The sequence below is a fragment of the Mustela erminea genome, chromosome 7 (genome assembly GCF_009829155.1).
Source record: "Mustela erminea isolate mMusErm1 chromosome 7, mMusErm1.Pri, whole genome shotgun sequence".
Taxonomy (NCBI): domain Eukaryota; kingdom Metazoa; phylum Chordata; class Mammalia; order Carnivora; family Mustelidae; genus Mustela; species Mustela erminea.
The window spans coordinates 87,087,035-87,107,885 of NC_045620.1; the positions used below are offsets into that span (position 1 = coordinate 87,087,035).

Below are 20,851 nucleotides of genomic sequence, written 5' to 3' on the forward strand. Positions count from 1 at the left end.
TTTCAAACATAAAAAGTAGGTAGTATTCCTCACCCAATTTCAATAATTATCACTTCATGACCAGTGTCTATTCTCATGGAATTTCACCCTCACCCATACTTCTGAAACAAATTTCAGAAATTATATCACTTAGTCCTTGAATATTTTAATAGAATTTCTAAAAGACAAGGATTATTGTTGTTTCTGGTGTGTGTGTGTGTCTTTAACATGACCACAACATCATTTAAATTGACCTTGGAGATAGTTTTTATCCTTCTTGGGGAAGGATAAAATTATTGACTTATACCTCTTCCCATGAAGGTTTAACTGCAACAAGAATTTCCCCCTTGTAATAAAAGCTAGAAATTCAAACAGCAGGAACAACTATTTTCAGACAGTGGACAGCAGGTAGCATAGACTGTGAACATGAGAGAAGAGAAATAATTAAGAGGAGCCCTCTGATTTTCTCCACTGTCTGAAGCCATTTCCAGGCCACGGAGCGGGAAGGAGAACTGAAACAGAGCCCAGTAGCCCCACTGAACTGAGGAGCAGAGATGCGAAGGAGGGGAGACTGGCTAGAGTTTGTAGGGCAGATTGTGAGTGGGGAGATGTGGAACGGCGAGATTGAGAATGCTCTAGGTATCTGCAGAGCAGTCCGCTTGTCTGCGCAGGTATGCGGCAAAATTCTATAAGGCCAGGAAAGAAAGCAATGGGTTGAATCATTCCCAGCAGCAGGGCTGGGAACAGTTTACATTGCTACCAGCCAGAGTGGAAAGATTTACAGTATTTGCAGCCTGTTTGTTGGACTTTAATGGGCTAAAATATATAGAAGACATATGTTGATAAATATTGTTTTGATAAATATGCCTGATACAGAACCCATGCATAAAAACCAGTTAGCAGGAATAGGAAACTATTAAATCATATGATAATTCTGAGTGGTATAAAGATAAGCAGCACTATCCATCTTTATTTCTTAATAATTTTTAATAGTTCTTGGATTCTCTGTAAGCTTCTCCTATTTATTCCATTTGTTATGTAAGGAATGAAAATGTATTTTTCTTTATGCTTATGTATATGCTTATTTCAGTTGTTGTGAAATAGGAATGTTTACAGATATTTAACTGTGATCAGAAAGCTTAATATAAACTCCTTATAATGCAAGCTGTTATTTTTTTAGCAGCCCTTAGCCTCAAAACCTATTGATTGATTTTCAGCCACTTCATCGGGAAGATGAATGTGACCAATATCTTTAGGCTTTATTATTTTCCAGCCTCTCTTTTCTGAGGGGATGAGTAGGGATCCACGCGCGACATCTGCTGATCTACTGCATACCACTTCCAGCTCTTCGATAATGTCTGCTTGATGATATTCCCATTCAAAAGCATTATTGCCTATGAAATACAATCTCAATTAATCATTTATACCTTTATATATATGATAAAGCAGACCAACAACTGTTTTCCAATTAAAAACCTTTCTTTTTTAAAATTAAAAAAGAATTTCTGATTTATTTGAAAGAGAGTGAGAGCAATCACAGAGGGAGAGGGAGAAGCCAACTTGCAGCTGAGCAGGGAGCCTGACACAGGGCTTGATCCCAGGACCCTGAGATCATGACTCAAGATGAAGGCAGACGCTGAACTGACTGATCCACTCAGGTGCCCCCCAATAAAAACCTTTATAGAAATCCTGTAACCACCAGACATAGAAGTGCATTCATTTATGGAGGTGCAAATTACTTGCGCCCTTGAACAGACTTAGCCTGTGCCAATGGAAGCAAAGTTAACTTTTTACACAAATGGTAACATGCAGTGTTACTGTTGTGTACCTTGATCTTTTTCATTTAACAATATTCATTCATCCATTCATTTATCATTTGACTTTTGCCTACAGAGTTGCTCCTCTGTATCAGGTCCTGTCCCAGTGCTGGGGATGCAGCCTGCCTTCTGGTGCACTGTCCTGCCACCAGGAGTAATTCCAGGCTCAGACTAGCAAGGCAGCTAGTAGGACTCAGTTGGACCAAATCTAGCATGAAGTTTATGCCACAGATGGAAACAACAGCATGCGAAACCTATTTGGTGTTCGCAGTGGTCCAGCAGCTGCAAGTGGGGAATACAAACATAGTTTCTGTGAACGAGGTCAAGGTATGTGTGATTCATTCTGAAAGAGAGAATGTACTGCCCTAGTTCCCCACCTGCCTATGTAATTCCATTTACATAGGCTCAAAGCTTGAGAGTCAATTTGCCGCTCTCCCAGTAAACGGGACGGATAACGAACTCATGGTATCCGCATTTACACAAGGAAGGGGTGCTGTGAGAAGGCAAACTGGGATCACCTCCCCAAGCAGGTCTGCTGCTCATCCTTAATGCACAGACACACTCGTGTGGAGGAGATGGTCAAGACCAATAAGTGGGTCCTAAGGACAGTCTGAGTGTTATCATGACCAAGAAAGGAGAAAGACACAGAGGTACTTTGTACCTTAGTGAGGGGAATCCTTGTATCTTGTTATTTGCAAGCAGGTAAATATATCCAAGGATTTTTGCTCAGAAGCAGATTTTCTGGGTCAAAGATATGTGTTTTCTCTGTAATTTTGATAACCATTGCCAAATTTTCTCCTGTCGAGTTTGTTCTACTTAATACCCCCACCAGCCATATGTCTATTTCCCTGCACCTTCATCCACAGAGTGTGATCAGAGTTTTGAATCTGAGCCATCTGATAGATAAGGAATATCATCTCATTCTTTTGTGCATTTCTTATTATTATGAATGGGTTCACACATTTTTCATATGCTTAGGAATCATTTGGCCTCCCTTTTCTATGAGTGTTGGTTCGTATTTTTTATGCATTTTCTGTCTTTATCTTATTTGTTATGTGTGTGAGATTTGTGTGTGTGTGTGGTTATATCGTCATTTATTTTCAATTTGACATTTACTTTTTTATTTGTTTGTGGTGTTTTTCTCATATGTAATTTTTAACTTCTATGTAATTTAATCTATCAATCTCTTGTGGCATTCCCATTCTGGAATTATAAAAATAATTTTATTTTCTGTTTTCTGATAGAGCTTTCCCAATATTTTTAATATTTACATTTTTGGTCCATCTGAAACTTATTTTGATATAAAGTGTGAGATGTAGAATCCAAATTTATCTGTTTTCTTTCTCATAGGCTATCCATTACACCACAATTTATTGAATAACAACATGATAATATTTCAGAGTATATATCTGCTAATAATTAGCCATTAGATGGGGTGCCTGGGTGGCTCAGTTGGTTAAGCAACTGCCTTTGTCTCAGGTCATGATCCTGGAGTCCTGGGATCGAGCCCCACACTGGGCTCTCTGCTCAGTGGGGAGACTGCTTTTCCCTCTGACCTCTCCCCTCTTATGCTTTCTCTCTCTCTCTCAAATAAATAAGTAAAATCTGGAAAAAAAAAATAGCCGCCTAGAATATACACATTTCAGGCCTTTGCCAAAGACCATAACCTCAAACTTTTTGCTGCTAAACTTTTATCTTGAGCACTGTGATGAGAAATGATCTGTAGGGAGGACTGTTCAAAGGATATTCATCTGAGGGACGCCTGGGTGGCTCATTTGGGTAAGCGTCTGCCTTCTGCTCAGGTCATGATCTCAGGGTGCTGGGATCAAGCCCCTTGTTGGGCTCCCTGCTCAGCAGGAAGTATGCTTCTCCCTCTCCTTCTGACCCTCCCCTTGTTCATGGTTTCACTCTTGCTCGTGTGGGCTCTCTCAAATGAATAAAAACTCTTAAAAAAAAAAAGAATATTCATCTAAGATTTTATGTGTGTGTATGTGTGTGTAAATGCTTATGTTTATTTGTCTATTTATTTATTTATTCCAGGTTTTATTTCTGGATTAAGACAGATGATTAGATGATTATTGTTTTAAACTCCCTTCAGAAGAGACAACTTTTCAAACTATTTATTTCCTTACCTCAGATTTGTCAAGAGACTTTTAAGAAATCGCATTTACTGCAGGGATATTGGATATTGGATATTGGATATTTATTGGTGCCTATATAAAAATACAGAGTGAGAGGGGCACCTGGATGGCTCAGTGGGTTAAGCCTCTGCCTTTGGCTCAAGTCATGATCTCAGGGTCCTGGGATAGAGCCCCACAACCGGCTCTTTGCTCAGCAGGGAGCCTGAATTCCCCTCTCTCTCTGCCTGCTGCTCTGCTGCTCTGCCTACTTGTTATTTCCCTCTCTGTCAAATAAATAAATAAAATCTTAAAAAAAATACACAGTGAGTTTTTTGTTTTTTGTTTTTGTTTGTTTGTTTTTTTAGAATGAAAAATCAAGGAAGCTTTGTTTCCTTGTGGAAATGGTGGCTCCCTTTGGGATTGATGTGAATTTAATTGATTTATCTTGGCTGCCAGGAACCCCAGACTAGAGATGACCATATTACACTATCGTATGGAGATTGCAGGTTCTGGAATGAGACAGACCCGGACAAATCCCAGCCCATTGTCCTTATGAACTCAGCTGACATGGGGAAGTCATTCAATGTCTCCTTGCTTGCTGCCTCATCTTGAAGACAGGGGTAATAATAATATAATAATCCCTGACTGGGTAAAGTGGGAGGATTAAATGAGTTCAAAATGAAGGATTTAGCACAGTGCCAAGACATGGTAAACATTCAGTAAATGTAAGCTCTTATTACTGTGGATTCACACTGATTGAAGTGTTATGTTAAAAAAAAATGCCATTTTTAAAATAATCTACAGCATTTAGAAAATTTACATAAGCCTTAGATGCACGGACATTTGTCCTCTCATAAAGAGGTGAAACACGTGTATTTGTTATTGTTCTTAATATCCAGAAACCACATTCTAGAAACTCTGAACTTGAAAAAAGATCAAACTACCCAAAACCAACCAACTAAATATGGGCAAATCTTACTTATTTCATAGAATTATAGAATCTAGGTGTTGGAAAAGAACTTAGGTGTTGTCTAATCTGGCTTCTCTTCTTGGGGCTACTTGGTAAATATTTAAGTAAACCCAGATTTTACTTTTTCTTCCCTATAAGTGAGACTAAGTAATCTTTGAAGGAAATTGGAAGTCTGTTTGAATCAGGATGAAATATATACCTATTATTTCTAGAACTTTAAGTGTCAAAATATTTTCAGAACCAAATCATGATCAGATATGTCATTTGGTTTAAATTCCGCTGGGAAAAGAGTTTCCCCCACCTTTTATGGGAAGTTGGCTGCTAGAGGGTGCGCGGTTTCACCTGGCTGCCAGTGCTTCACCTGCCTCGGTCCCCCGCTGTGTCCCTTGCAGTCAGGCGGTCATCAGCCATGAGTGTCGCTGCTGTAGGCAAGACGTTGTGCTGACCTAGAAATAACAGCTCAGAGCCGATGATGTCAGTAACTTTTAAAATAGCTTATTTAAACATCTCTTCAGTGACCTCAGCTACACTTAATGCCACTTAGCTCATCTGAACGTAGGCAGGAAATGTTAGAAGGAGGGGTGACAACTGGAACTCCAAGCAGCAGCTGTATCTTCAGATGCCTGTTTTAGGAAAGAACTTGTTGGAACAAGCTGAAGATTGAAGATACCCTTGGGGTCAATGACCGGGATGCAGATATAGAAACTGCGTGTCCCCAGCCCCGCAAGTCTGGGGGAAAGTCTGGTTCACAGCCTCAGTTGCACTTGGTACTTTTCAGCTGTGCACAGAACTTCCAGGATGGGAGCTCTGGTCCTCTTCTCTGGGCCCCTGTGTACTTTGAAGATGCTGCAGGAGATGACTCACGTGGACTCATGGAAACGGCCTGTCAGTTACTGTGGGCTTCCCCTGTTGGTCTTCTTCGAGTCTCTCCTGCAACCCCTGAGGCCACCGCAGCGGGTGATGCCCGGTCTGTCTGCTGCATCAAGGCTGGGGATGCCTGACATCAAGGACGCTGCTGTCTGCTCTGTGAGCATGTCGCCTGTGGCAGAGCCCAGCTGAGAGTGGTGCTGTCGCCCAAACTCCTGAAAAGCTGTGCTTGGTCTTCTGGAACCTTCTGTGTGCTAAAGCTACACCAAAGCAGTGGGTACTCTGGCATTTTTTAATGCCATTCCTCTGTTATTTGGACACCAAAGCTATACCATAAAATCTCCAACATGCTTTCCCTATAACTACTGAGATGTTTATGGCCGTTATTAGACAAGCCCTTGTTAACCCTTTGACAGTATATTCCTCAGCACCTAGATCATCACAGGACTTCACCCCTTTTGAGCTTAATAAAAGTTCCATGTTTGCTATATAAAAATTAGCACATAAAGTCTCCAACTGTTTTGTGTCCTGCTTTTTCCACTTATTCCTATTGAATCCCATTCATTTAATTCTACATATGCTTCGTAAATCAGTTAACCAAGTTTTTATTCTTGCATATTTAGATACCCCCAACTTCTCATTATTATAAACCATATTGCAAAGAATTATGCACTGCATTAAAATCTTAAATTTAACCAAGGCACACTCTTTAAAAAGAGGTCTTCTCTACCTCCATAATCCTCAGAGGGGGTGGAAGAACCGGCAAAACAGTACACCTGCAGTAGTAACCACCACAGTGGCTCAGTGGCTTAACAAAACAAAACTTAAAAAAAAACAAACCCAAAACCAGTTCCCACCACAAAAACAGTTCTTACTGATTTAAAGCCTTTCCTTTTTTATATAGAGGTATAATTGACATATAACATTAGATTAGTTTCAGGAGTACAACATGATTCAATATTTGTACAGTTTGAGAAATGATCACCACGATAAGTCTAGTAACATCCATTACCATATGTAGTTACGAAACTTTTTTTTCCTCATCATGAGAACTTTGAACATTTATTCTCTTAACAACTTTCAACTGTGCAATACAGTAGTATAGTCTCCATGCTGTGTATTAGATCCCCAGGACTTATTATTATTATTTTTTAATACCTGGAAGTTTGTGTCTTTTGATTTCTTTCCCCCATTTCACACCACCCAGCACTCACACTTCTGGCAACCATCAGTCTGTTTTCTGTATCTATGAGCTTGGCTTTTGTTTTGTCTTCTTAGCTTGTGTACGTAAGTGAGATCATATGGCACTTGTCTTTCTCTGATTTATTTCACTTAGCATAATACCCTCGAAGTCTATTCATGTAGTCAGAAATAGCAACTTTTCATTCTTTTTTATGGCTGAATAGTTTTTCACTGTATATGTATATGTACACCATACCCTCTTTATCTGTTCATCTGTTGACAGACACTTAGGTTGTTTCCATATTTTAGCTATTGTAAACAATTCTGGAGTCAATACAGGATGCAAATACCTTTTCAAGTTAGTGAATTGTTTTGCACAAATGGAATGTGGACATAACTATATGGAAATTGTTGCATTGGAATCTCCATCTGCACATTATGGAAATGAAGAAGATGGAGATGAATGAACCAATACCTGTACATTATTATCAACTAAAGTTCATACTTCTTAAGATTTACTCAGGCTTTTCATAATGTGCTTTCTCTGTTCTGGGATCCCAGCCAGCAGCTCACATTACATTTACTTGTCATGTCTCTTAGCCGTGATAGTTGCTCAGACTTTCCTTGTTTTTGATGACCTTAACAGTTTTAAAGAGTGCTGGCCAAATTTAGTAGAATGTCCCACAACTGAGGTTTGTCTAATGTTTTTCCCATGATTAGGTATCACGGGTACATAGAACATGACTTATCACTGTTGATTTTGACTTTGATCATCTCTCCACCATAAAATTACTCTTTTTCCCTCTTTTCATACTGTACTCTTTGAAAAAAAGTCACTGTAAGCAGCTCACAATTAAGGAGTAGAGAAATATGCTCCATCTCTTTGAGGAGATAGTATTTACGTAAATTATTTGGAATTCTTGGAATAGATTAATCTATTCTCCTTCATTTATTTATTTATTCATTTACTTACCTATTTTATACCTTGAGAGAGACATATATATGCATGAGGTGATGCTACAGTGATGTAGCATTATTTATAATAACCTAAACATAGGAACAACCTAAATGCTCACTGATGGATGAAAGAATAAAGAAAATATAATATACAGGTAGAGTGGAATATTATTCAGTAATTAAAAAAAATGAAATTCTTGCTATTTGCCACAACGGTATGCTAAGTGAAGTAAATGAGGCAGAAAATGATAAATTCCAATCTAAAAAAAAAAAAAAATCTAACTACCAACCTAAAAAAATCCCTCACAAGACAAAACAAAGAGACAGAGCTCATGGATATAGAGAACAAATTGGTGGTTGCCTGGAGCAGGGTTAGGGGTAGGTGAAATTGGCAAAAGGCTCAAAAGGTACAAATTTCTAGCTATAAAATGAGTAAATCATGCAAGGTGATTTGTAGTTGATAAATGGTGATTATAGTTGATAATACTGTACTGCATATTTGAAAGTAGTTGGGAGAGTGGATCTTGAAAATTTTTGTCAAAAGGAAAAAGTTTGTCACTATGTAAAGTGACAAATACTAACTGAATTTATCATAGTGATCATTTTATATGGAGTAAAGAAATGTTAAAGTCAATTTACAAATGGGCGAAAATCTGGCTTGTTTTGGTGGGGCTAGGATGGGGTGGTGGAGTGGAATAGAGTCTATTGAAGAAGAAAATAGAAAAAATATATATATATAAAAAATAGAATATATTTGTATATTTATGGACAAGAGTTATTTGTATTACTATCAATTATCCACAATTTATAGAGTTGTAAAATAATTCAGATACAAGGAAAAGCACAAATTCCATAGAATCAGATAACCTGGAATGGTGGGCTGTAAATGATGCATAGTTTTCCACTGGAGACATGCAGTAGTCTTTTTTTGCTTATTCCAAAGACTTAAATTTTCCTTACACAGATACAATGTCCTCTAAGTATGTTTCCAAGGTATTAGTCACATGTGAGAATTAAAAGGAGGAAAGAAAGTGATTTTTAAAAGTTATCTTAGACACACATACATGTAAAAGATTTTGGAAGAGGTTGTAATTATTTGATCTGGGAATGAAATCTGACAACTGAAGAGCATTTGCTCAAACTGGTAGGCGAAGAAAGTCCTAAATAAAATGTCATTGATTCCGACAGTTCCTCAACTGACCACTAGGTGTTGCTAACCAGGCATGATGATCTGCAGCAGGAGGAGGAGAAGCAGGAGAGGGAGCCTCCAACCCATCCGAGGTACACTCAACTGATCAACAAATTTGGGGTGCCCTTGGTGGCAAGACATTTTTACCTAGTCCAGCACTTGGCACATGGTAACCATTAAACACATATTTCTTGAAATGAATTGTTCAGGATGCAGAGGTGATTTTACATTGTAGGCATCTGAATGATATATGTAAGCGTTCTTCAAGGCCTCTCACCATACTAGGCAAATGGAGAAAGCATCATAAATTAGAAGTCACTTGATGAATTAAACAAAAGGAGATCAATATAGCCATGACATCAGACTTGGTAAATCCATGAACTATTTCCATCGCCTGTACAAACACAACTGTACCAAAATACTTGTTGAAATGCAGATGTGGCAAATCATCACTTTATTGTTTCTGTTTCACTCCAGTGCCGTCATATGTTGATTCTTCCACTCCGCCTCCCACCAGTTTTTGAGTAATTTTGGTGCAATGACAAATGGATGGCAAGCCATCTATGATTCTCCATAATCTGTATTAGCAAAAAGTGAGAAACAGAGAGGCAGCAGACACTGACTATATAAGGAGCTGGAAGGAAGGAGGAGAGTGAATCAGGAGGCTCTTAGAAAACCTCAAGAGCAGATCTTCTTCTCCCTCCCAACTCCCTTGTTCCTCAGATGCCTTCTGTGGACATCAGTTGGTGTTGCCTGCCGAAGGACCTTTCACCCTTCTACTGTTAATAGCGCCCAGGGATGAGCCCCTGCACAATTGGATGCTGTCCCGAAGGGCGGTCAGTTTGCAGGCTCCCCCTTCAGGTGGCGGAGAGGTAAGCACGAAGCCAAGGGAGGCTAATCAAAGGCTCCATCCCTGGGAAATGACCAGCCTGAAATCCATTGGAATTCTTTTAGCTTGGTGTCTCAAAGAAACCATTCATTCATTAGTTTTCATTTCCTGGAACCTCACAGTTGTCCTGGTTTCTGTTTTTCCAAAGACCTAGTTTTCATTTTATCTTCAAGTCTATGAGCCGCCCCATATTCTTCTATCAAATTAGCTAGAGCTGGTTTCTATTGACAGCAGTCAAAGAGTGGTGACAGGTGGAATGAAGAAAGGGAGCTAGTAAAAGAACCTAGTGCGGTGATTACTTCTGTAACTTCTGCTGAATTTACTGAAAAAGATCAGCCCTAAAGTAATGGATACTCCCCGAAAATGTGGAATATGACATTTATGAACACTTATTTTTTTTCTGGACACGTTTAAAAGCACTTACAGGTATTATCTTATTTAATTTTCAAAATGACTCAGTTGAATAGATGTTACTATGCCCATTTTGTAGATGAGAAAACTGAGGTATAGAGTGATTAAATAACTTGCCCGTTTTCACATGGCCAAATTAACTTCTATAGAATACCAGTTTTTGAGAATTGTATTAATTTCCTGGGGCTGCTCTCACAAAGTACAGCAAACAGCACTTAAGACAGCAGAAATGTATTATCTCACAGTTCTGTAGACCAGAAGTCTGAAATCAAGGTGTCGGATGTCAGTTGGACCAGCTGTCTGTGACTACTCTAAGGGAGAATCCATGCTTGCTTCTTCTAGCTTCTGGTGTTTGCCGTGTTTGCCAGCAATTGCTGGCATTCCCTGGCTTATAAACCTGTCACTCCGGTCTCTGCCTCTGTTGTCACGTGGCTGTCTTCACTCTTCTTATAAGAACACTAGTCATATTGGATCAAGGATCCATCTACTCCAGGATTACGTCATCTTAACTAATTACATTTATTTACAAATTAGAGTAACATTCTAAGGTACTGGGGGTTAGGACTTCTTTTGGGGGAACACAATTTAACACATAACATGAATGGTAATAGACATTATTCAGAAAGGAATTCTGTAGCCAAGTAAGTTTGGGAAACACAGGATTGAACGCCATTTCAGTAGGATTCTTTGCTGTAATATTTTGGGAGGGTCTTTAATTTGTTCAGCTGAAGGGGAGTCACAAAGCTGGTACTATTATGGACTATTTCTCAAATATGTTTGCTTGTGGACTTCCTTTTATAGTTCTACTGTGGGCTACCATTCTGTGTGATGCCCAGTTCTCAGGCCAGATGTGAGGTAGCAGACCTGGTGAGGTCCCTCCCTACTCTTCTGGATCCACCTCTTAACCTGCTGTATGACCTTGAGTCAATTGCCTTCTTCTCTGAGCCTGAGTTTCCCTATAACTAAGAAAAAGACAGTAATATAATTTCCCTACGGGTTTCTTCTAAGAACTAAACAAAATGAGGTTTTCTTGCTCATTTTCCTCTTCCTTTCACTGTTCTGTTTTTCTACCCTCTTTAGGAGAATGTTTTTGTATATGATAATAAAATTTACATGGGGTAAATAGTCACCCCATCTGCCTTCTTAGTAAGCCTCCCATCTTAGTAAAGAATGGGGTTTTTTTCTGTCTGCAGTTCCTCATTCTGTCTTCCACCCAGTGAGGGGAAGAGGATGTGATCATGCGATCGCCAGCAGATGGGAAATTGTGAAAGGGACCTCACTCTAGAAAAGCGGCCCACAACTGCCTCAGCTCTCAGAGGAGGCTGGGCTTCTAACAGGACTTGTCTGACGGTGGACTTGGCTGTCTGACTGTCCAACCGACATGGAACCAAAACGGATCAGAGAGGGCTACCTTGTGAAGAGGGTAAGCAGAAGTACCACCTACAAGGGTATCACTGAAGATAGGGTGGGGGAGGATTGGTGCCCAGCTTTGGACTCTCTACCCACTCTCTTTAAGAATGTTTTATGCTGAACCTATTGGGGTGACCCAGGAGAGCACGACAGCCTGTAGAGTGTTGGGAGGGAAGCCAGCACACATTCCATTGTGTTCTGTTTCTTAAAGGTAATCTAGTTCAGCTCAGGCATCAACACAGCTTGATCTTCTGGGACTGATTCGGAAGGTGGGGACCTCAGCAAAATCGAAATCATGATTTAGAGCATTTTTGTCACTAGCCATATGTGTTTATTATGCTAGAAGACTCACACTCTTCTGCTGTAGAGGTTACTCAATGAGATTATTCCTTATTCCTCCTCTTATTATTTATTTATTGAGGAGAGGAAAAAGAAAAGGATTAAATGGAAGCTGATATGACACGGTAACTGTATCTTGTTTCTTGGGTCATCTAAAAATGCATGAAAAACCTTATCTCTTTCTTAAATTGGGCTCAAATCTCTTCATTCACTATTCTGAGTGAACTTGTATAATGTACTGCTAAGGTCATAATTTTAAAGATTAGGGAATGGGGATGCAAGCTTACTCAAAAATGCTTAGTCTCACTTGTATGATCAAAAAATGGAATTTTCTTAGCACTGCTTGTTTTTCCCCTAATGCTGGGTGTATGTCATATCATCGTGTGAATTCACACACAGGGCTGGTTGGCATCCTGTGGGCAACACCTCTGTGAACAGATATTCTCACAATGAGCCATGTGAGCTCAGCTTGTCGGAAGTGAACTGAATTCAGGACATTCGTTCAGATGCCCAGCTTTTCAACTGAATGAGCACCTAATGTCACTGTTTTAGGTCATCTGTTGGCTTAACATTTTGGCCTAAAATGTTCTACTTATGAGGGGGTTAAGCAGCACACATTGTTGCCTGATTCTGTTTTGGTTTAAAGCTGGAAGGGGAGTGCACCTGGCTGGCTCAGTTGGTTGGGTGCCTGCCTTTGGCTCTGGTCGTGATCTTCGGGTCCTGGGATCAAGTCTTAAGTCAGAGTCACTGCTCAGTGGGGAGCCTGATTCTCCCTCTCCCTCTGCCTCTCCTCCAGCTTGTGCTTTCTCTGTCTCTCTCAAATAAACAAATAAACCTTGAAAAATGAATTAAAGCTAGAAGGGACTTTAGACCACCTGGCCTCATTCTCCCATTTCCAGGAGAAGAAACTGAGACCAGGAAGCTGGGTGACTGCCCAAGGTCACATGGCTGTGACAGTTGACACCAGAAACCCACTCGCTGGCTTTGGTTTCTGACTCATGGTGCTGAACTCTGTCCAATACACCAAGATTTTCTTAGAGTCAGTGTAATGTGGGTTAGGGTTTGTAAAGTATTTGTGGCAGCGAGAGTTGTAAGTGGGTGCTGGAGAATAAAGGAGCCCACAGCTCATTTGCTCTTTAGCTAGCATAGCATCATTAGCTATTTTGAAACATGCTTTGAAAAAGACGCACATACACACACACACAGGTGTATGCGGATTCTTTGCAATAGATACCAACATTCTCTTTAAATGTTGAGTAATAATTAATGGTGGCATTTCTTTCCTGATTGCTTGGGCTAGTATCTGGAGAAGAGCAAGTGAATGGAACCATTTTGCTGTGAAAATTGCTGTTGTTTAGTTTGTGTGTTCACATTTTAAACTCCATAAATGATAAAAAATATAGAAGACTAAGTGAGATAAGTGAGGCTGCCCCACTAGAAACTGGGGATGAATGAGTTAGGTTTGTCAAGCTTACAGATTTATGTTAATAGTTTTTAATCAGTGTGAGTAATTCTCTCAGATTATGGCTTATAAAAGCCAATTTAGAAAATGTACCTAGAGAAAAAGCATAGTGAAATTTCATATTGATATTTCCACAATTTCCATCTTCCTGATTCTCATGTCTATAATTTACAATGAAATGTAATGTAACATAATGTAATTTTTACATTTTTCTCTGGAAACTTTTGAACAGTCTTTGTTGTAATGTGTTAAGACTCTCTAATTTATCATTTTGAAGAAATGTCTGATTCAGAAATATTCCCTTCGTTGGGGAACTACACCTGAAGCAGAATTTCCCAGTAATGTTTTTAGACACTAAATTTCTTCCAGTTACCTCATATATATGGATTAAAAACTATGTATGTCAGGAACCTGGCACACAGTAGGTGCTATATATGTGGCAATGATTATTTATATCAGTATTGACATATACTTCAGTAGGTAAGGGTCCTTTTCTAGATGCTAGCAGGGATATATGTACTGATGCCTGGGTTGGTTGTCAACTTAATAGTGAAGAAAGGACCATGGAAATCTTTCTGTGGCAAGGCTATTAGATGGTTTAATTATAGTAGTTGATGTTAGAGCATGACAAGCAATGAATCTCCCTTCATTTACTTTTTTCTCTTATGCAGTTTAAAATACCTGGGTAGTGATAAAGAGTATCTTTTTCCCTGTCTTGTCTTGTGACAAGAGAGATAAGATGTTTTGGGTGGCAAAATACAATATTAGAAATGCTGGTGGAAGGATTTTGTCAAGCCAGAAGTCTTGGGGTCAACAGTCAATGGCATCGACTATGAAAGGTTCCTGCTTTTCTTCAGTGCAAGATAACCATACAGAGTCTACAATTCTGGTTTCCTGCTTTGCCTCCTGCCTAAGGTCTTTAAATAGAAATGATGGCTAGAGAAGGAGGGAAAATACATGATTCTGTCACTTTGCAATTTTTCATTCTTAATAAGACCTAGATTTCCTTGCCCCAGGATCTTGTCATTTTTGACTTTAAGGGAAAAAAAAAGAACCCTTTGAGCTGACCATATAGCCGTTAACGACTGTATGACCATGATCTCATTCAATCCTAATCATCCTCTGCGATAGTATCCTTATCCCCATCTTACAGATGAGAAAGCTGAGGCTTGGAGACACTGTGTGACTTGCCCACAACTAAACCACTGCTAAGAGGATGACCTGAGATTCAAATCCAGGCTTCCTAACAGCAAACCCCACCATCTCATCAATCCACGTAGCATTCTAAAAGGCAGGCTTACCCAAGCCAGCAAAAGGGAGGTTGGACAAACTTACCAGAGCTAGAGTGGGGCCTGGACATATTGCACTGGGGGCAAGAGTGGGGTTAGTAACCTCTACCTCCCTTTTTCTCTGATGAGGAGTTGATTCCATCCAATAAACCCAGACATCTTTTGAATGTCCTTGAAACCATGCTAATAATCTGGGTATGTTTATAATCAATCATAACTTTAAAGAGAGAGAGAGAGAGAGAGGAGCAGTCTTCATGCAATGAATAAGCTAGACTCCACTAAGTCATGTTCCAAACCAACGTCATTCCTAGTGGTTTCTGGAGCAAACTGCTGTTGACAGATGGACAAACAACCAGCAGGCACTTGGTGCAGCAGGGCAGATCCCAAGAGTGACTTCGGGCTTGGGGTGGTCTGTGAGGCTGGGCGAAAGCTCAGGAGTTGGGGTGGTGGGAGAGAGAAGGATGGGGGTGCTTGGGCGGGAGAGAGAACGACCGCAGAAAACTGAGGTGGAAGGAAGAGAGCTGAGGGTGTGAAAGAGCAGGAGAGTCAGGAGCCCCAGCCCGGGAATTCTTTCGCACAGCGACCTTGTCCCAGCCCGGGAATTCTTTCGCACAGCAACCTTGTTTGTCTTCCAGATATGCTACCGCGAAATAAATCCCAGCAATTTGCATTTGTCCATTCGTCACCATTTGTAATAGCTCACCCAGGGGGTCCTTTTCCTGCAGCAAAGACAGATGGAAGCATTGAATGTATTAAGACATGCGATATTTATAACAACGCCACAAAGTGGGTGCAACTATGATCCTTACTTTTCAGAAGAGGAAACTGAGGTACAAGAGAGGCAAAGGGCCTCCTTGCCCAAGGTCACACAGCTCTTAAGTAGCAGAGCTATTCTGCAACTCAGCAGTGCGGCCTCAAGGTCATGAGCCATGCGCGTGCTACTTGTGGCCCTCATGGGCTCATTTTGCAGTGATTTTCTTCTCCGGAACTCTGTTGCTGTGATGATGGGTGGTGCCCAGGACAGCCTTCACACTATTGCCTATAAACTGAAATCTTCCCTGTCTATGTGGTTACCATTTTTTTGAGTAGCTCCTCTGAGCTAGCCCCTGTGCTAAGCCCTTTCGCTTAAATATGTATCTCCCTTAAATATAGTCTCGCCTTTAATCTTTGCAACAATGGGAAGTAGGTGTTTAATTACTTTCATTTTACAGGTGAGGAGACAAAAGCATTTGGAAAAATTAAATAACTTGGCTAAGGCCACACAGCCTGGAAGAAGCAAAGTTGAGATTTGAATGGGAAGCCCTGAGACTCCAGAAATCATTCTGTTGAACACTTGGTGCCATTCTTCTATTGCTCACCTCATGTTTTTATTGAGAAATTGTTCAATTTAGGAGGGTTTACTTACATAAAAAAATATGCTCCTGAACAGATTAGTTTCCTTGCCTTGGAAGAATTTAGATAGGTATAAACGGACCATTTATCCGGTACAAAATCAACATGTTATACAAGTGATTTCACAGATCAGACTGGAATTAGATGATACAATTGATGAGGTAGCAGAAATCGGGACTTTAATACAACAGCAACTTAAAATGACACGTCCCATGCGTCTGGAAGGATAGATGATACTTACTCACAGTTCTGTTTTAGTTGGATACATAGTTTGGCTCATAATAGGATTGCCTTTGAATTCCAGCGAAGCCACAACATATGAGAAGAGAAGTCTGAGGGGAAGGGGAAGGAAGTTAAAGGAGGTGTCTGCACTCTGTGGGAGGTGTCTCGGAGGGGTTCGCAACACCAAATTCAAATTGCCCCAACCCGCAGCAGTGAGTGGTAGCTGCTTTCGCGAAGCTATACAAAGCATGCTTCACTTTCTGTGTTGGTCAAGGTCCTTCCCCCTCCTCCCCCACCTTAGGGTGGGGACAGACAGCCTCTTGGTCAATTTTATACCCCAACCCCCAGGCCAGGGTCTGAAGCACAGGAGCTGTTTTATCATAATGTGTTGAATGAATGTGTCTCGAAGAAAGAAATTTGCCAGAAATAGACCCAAGAAATCAGGGCCCCATATTATAGTAACTTTTAAAGTATTAGAAAACATTTCCAGTGGAGGATTCAGTTTTAGATGATCGTGTTAAATGTTTTTAACATGTGTTTGTTTTTAGCTTGTAGGTGACACCCAAGGTTTGGCAGGGCATTGTAAATAGAAGACTCAAGGACAGAACAGACAATAGGTTTTTTTGGAATAGTGTGTAGAACCTGAGGGTTGAAAGGCATATTGAATACTTCAATAAGTATTTCATTGACCTTTCCCATCTGTGGCTTATATTTCTTTTACCAATTCACTAACAAGCATGCTGGAATACCTCTTGTGATGGGGAACTCACTAATTTAAATTTCTCCCTTAAGTTATGCAACAAACTGTTTTTTTGTTTTTTTTTTTCCTTCCCCTGAAACCTCTACCTGTTAGGCTTCCAAACAGTCTATGATAATGTTTCACACCTTTGAAGACAGTCCTCATCTGCTCTGCCTGTCCCCTTTTGGGCCCAAACCTTGCTTCTTCCCCCAAGAGAGAGATGCCAGCTTGTCACGCTCTTTTGAACAGGCCCCGGTTAGCTGCAGCTTTGAGATTTCCTGAACTCAGGATCATTCTCCAGGTACACTTATAAGCGCAGAATAACAGGGAATAAGGAGTATTTATTGGGTGCTTATTATGTTCTAGATATTCCCCTACGCAATTTACATGGACTATTTTGTTTAATATCCCAATAACGTTAAGAAATAGATAGTAGCATTATTCCCATTAGCCAGATGTAGAAACTGAGGTTTAAAAACTTGCTAAAGGTCACATTACTAGAATGTAGCAGAGCTGGGATTTGAGGCTCGCCTAGTCAGCTCCAGATCCAGTCACCTACTGGTTATACTCCATTTAAACTTAGAATATTACTTTCATCACTTTAGATCCTATGCTTCTATTTATAGAGCCTAAAATGACTTGGATTTTTTTGACAGCCCACATCAAACTGCTGACTCACAGAGCTCCTTTTTTTTTTTTTTTTTTTACATGCCCCTTTCCCCACATCTTCACCAATACATTTTATAACTCTTTTGAAAAATTTTATCTATTTGACAGACAGAGATCACAAGTAGGCAGAGAGGCAGGCAGAGAGAGAGCAGGGGGAAGCAGGTTCCCTGCTGAGCAGAGAGCCTGATGCGGGGCTCGATCCCAGGGTCCTGGGATCATGACTAGAGCTGAAGGCAGAGGCTTTAACCCACTGAGCCACCCAGGAACCCCTTTTTTTTTTTTTAAGTATAAAAGTATAATTTTTATATGGCCAAATATCTTGTCCTTTAAGATTTCTTCCTTTGATGTCATGTATTGTCAGACTCTTGTGCACAAAACTACACCAGTCCCAGGATGATGAACATTTTCATTTAGATTCTGGAATTGCTCACAGTTATGTAAGAAGAGTAATGAAGATGGCATCTGAGGGAAAATGGAAAGAGCATAAAATTGAGACTCAGACCTGGATTCAGATCACAGTCCACATGGATTGAGCAGATGAACTAGGCCCAGTCACTTCACTGGGCCTCCATGTTCTTACCTGTATGATGAGCATTGGTAGATGATCCTAAATGCCTTTCTGGCACGGGCGCTCCAGGATCACACTCCCAGGTGTGCTACTGAATGGGCACCAGGAAGCTTGGGGACAGAAGGGGTAAATACGGGGGTGGTCAGGGAGAAGTGCTGTCAGGTTACTCCAGCGAGCAGCGGCAGAAATAGCTGAAGGGAGAGAGGGCCCACACAGTTTCGCCACCCTAACCTAACTCACCACTACCAAGCCTGGAAGAAAAGTTTCGACTTTATAAATGGTCAGATTTCTTTTGTTTTGTGGAACTTCGGCCTCCTCTCTGTGCAGGAGCCTGAATCTCAGGGGACACGATCTCCTCTGAGGGACCTGCCTGACCCAGTCCCTAAGGCTACTATGCTTGAATTAGGAAAACCCAATGGCTCCGGAGTAGCTTTATTTTAATTGTCAAAGAAGGAATGCTGTGCAGGCTGACCTCTCCCAGTTTCTCTCCGTTCCAAGGTCAAAAGCTCTGAGTGACTATGGCCATGATAAGTCTTTGCTAGGCTTGAGGTAGGATATAAAATTCTGGACTTGAAAGGCACTTTTGCAGTCATCTAGCCCAACTTCTTACTCCTACTTCGGTGAATATGTCTTTGATTATTTTTAGTTATTTTGTTTTTTTATTAAGATGTACCATATTTTTCTAAAATTACATCCCAAATTTTAATATATAGTAGTGTCATGGGTTGTTCATTTATTTATTAATTTTGCCCAATTACTTCAAAAAATTCCAAGCCCACAGAGAAATAGGAAAAATAGCACATTGCCTGGATTTACCAACTGTTAACACAGGGGTGCATTTGCTTTCTCTCTCTTTACCTCTATATCTCTATATATAGACACACCACACACACACACACATACACACTCACTCACTCACTCACTCATATTTTTATGCTGAGGTCTTTGGGAATAAGTTGCAGACATCATGCTACCTCACACCTAAGTACTTCAATATATATCTCCTAAGAATTAGGACATTCTACACAGTTTCCAAACTGGATGGGCCATTTTGCACTCATGTATGGGGGTTCCAGTTACCATCCTTGCCAAATCTTGCTTTTCTTAATCTTTTTAATTTTAGATACTTTCGTGGGTGTGTAGAGGTATCTCATTTGGTTTTAATCTGCATTTTCCTGGTGAAAAATGATTTTGGATACCTCAGAGGCTTTTTGGATATCCTCTTTAATAAGAAGTCTCTTTCAGGTTTTTGCCCATTTAAAATAGATTGTGTTTTTCTTACTGATTTGCAGGAGCTCTTTATATTCTGAATAGGAGTTTCTCTCAGGTAGATGTAAAACAGAGAAGTATTATGATTTCATGTGTTGGCATGGGGTCTGACATTGCCTACTTTTTACAAAGATTTTTTTAAAAAAATTTATTCATTTGAGAGAGATTCAGACAGAGCAGTGGGGAGAAGCAGAGGCAGAGGGAGAATCCGACTCCTCGCTGAGCTGGGAGCCCAACATGGAGATTGATCCCAGGACCTGGAGATCATGACCTGGCTGACCCACCCAGGCCACCCCCACCCTGCCACTGACATTGCCTATTTTTTAAACAGGGAAATAATCCAGTGGTAATACGAATAGTTCTTCTGCCTGTGCAGAAAAGAGATAGTGTGTTCTAATTTAAAATTACTTTTTCAGTAACTAAAACAAAGGAAACACTTGGACAAGCAAAACGATTAGTCCCGCAAGTATTTATCTTCATGGCATAAATAGTCTTCCTTTTGGGCAACTGGACCTTTATATAGAAGCTCTTTGTATTTTAAGATAAGCAGCAGGATCTGCTGGGAACTGGATGATAATCCTGTTTTGTGGTAGTCATGACAAGGTGACATCGTGGGTTCAAAGATGAGAAGCAAAGAACCTCTTCCTTTTCCAAAGTCCTCCCAAAATATAGAGAAGAAAGAGACCTTCTTGATGTAGTCAGAACAGTTAATTGATTGCTCTAAGTGTGGTTGGCATTAATCCCAACTAAAAACATTCTCAGTAAGGATTTTCCTCATTCACTCTGTCTTTATAGGGCACTTTGCAAGTGATTTTCATACAGCTTCTCCATGCTCATACACAAGGCCGATCTCAGAGTTTCTTCTTGATGTTTGTATTCAGATAAAATCTGATTAGGCCAAAGGACGGGAGTAACTGCAGCTACCATGCCGCCACTTACGGCTTCCACGCCCTTGGTCGAAACAGCTATTCGACTCTGACACTTTTCCAGTGAGTCTGGCCTCAGGCATCGGCTACTATTCAGTCTGAATTGGCACTTGAGATCTTTTTGCAATCCCTAAGGGGAATGAACACAGTGGGTGGAGTTGGAGCAGAAAAGAAGCTGCAGAAAG

At 40.3% G+C, this 20,851-nt stretch overlaps 1 protein-coding gene and 1 long non-coding RNA gene across 3 annotated transcripts in view; one reads left to right on the top strand and one right to left on the bottom strand.

Moving 5' to 3' along the window:
- The window catches only part of LOC116595686, a 26,145-nt gene continuing 5,294 nt past the window's right edge, over nucleotides 1-20,851 (bottom strand). Inside the window, exons 2-4 of the long non-coding RNA XR_004287821.1 lie at nucleotides 18,484-18,581; nucleotides 5,188-5,332; nucleotides 1-1,373 (exon numbers count right to left, since the gene is read on the bottom strand). This is a non-coding gene — a long non-coding RNA (uncharacterized LOC116595686). The remainder of the gene's footprint in view (nucleotides 1,374-5,187; nucleotides 5,333-18,483; nucleotides 18,582-20,851) is intronic.
- The window catches only part of PLEK (pleckstrin), a 25,768-nt gene continuing 16,562 nt past the window's right edge, over nucleotides 11,646-20,851 (top strand). The window contains exon 1 of one of the 2 annotated variants that reach the window (XM_032352304.1): nucleotides 11,646-11,804. In XM_032352304.1, coding sequence (XP_032208195.1) covers nucleotides 11,763-11,804 — 42 coding nt within the window. In that variant the 5' untranslated portion in view covers nucleotides 11,646-11,762. The remainder of the gene's footprint in view (nucleotides 11,805-20,851) is intronic. The other variant, XM_032352302.1, reaches the window with a different exon arrangement.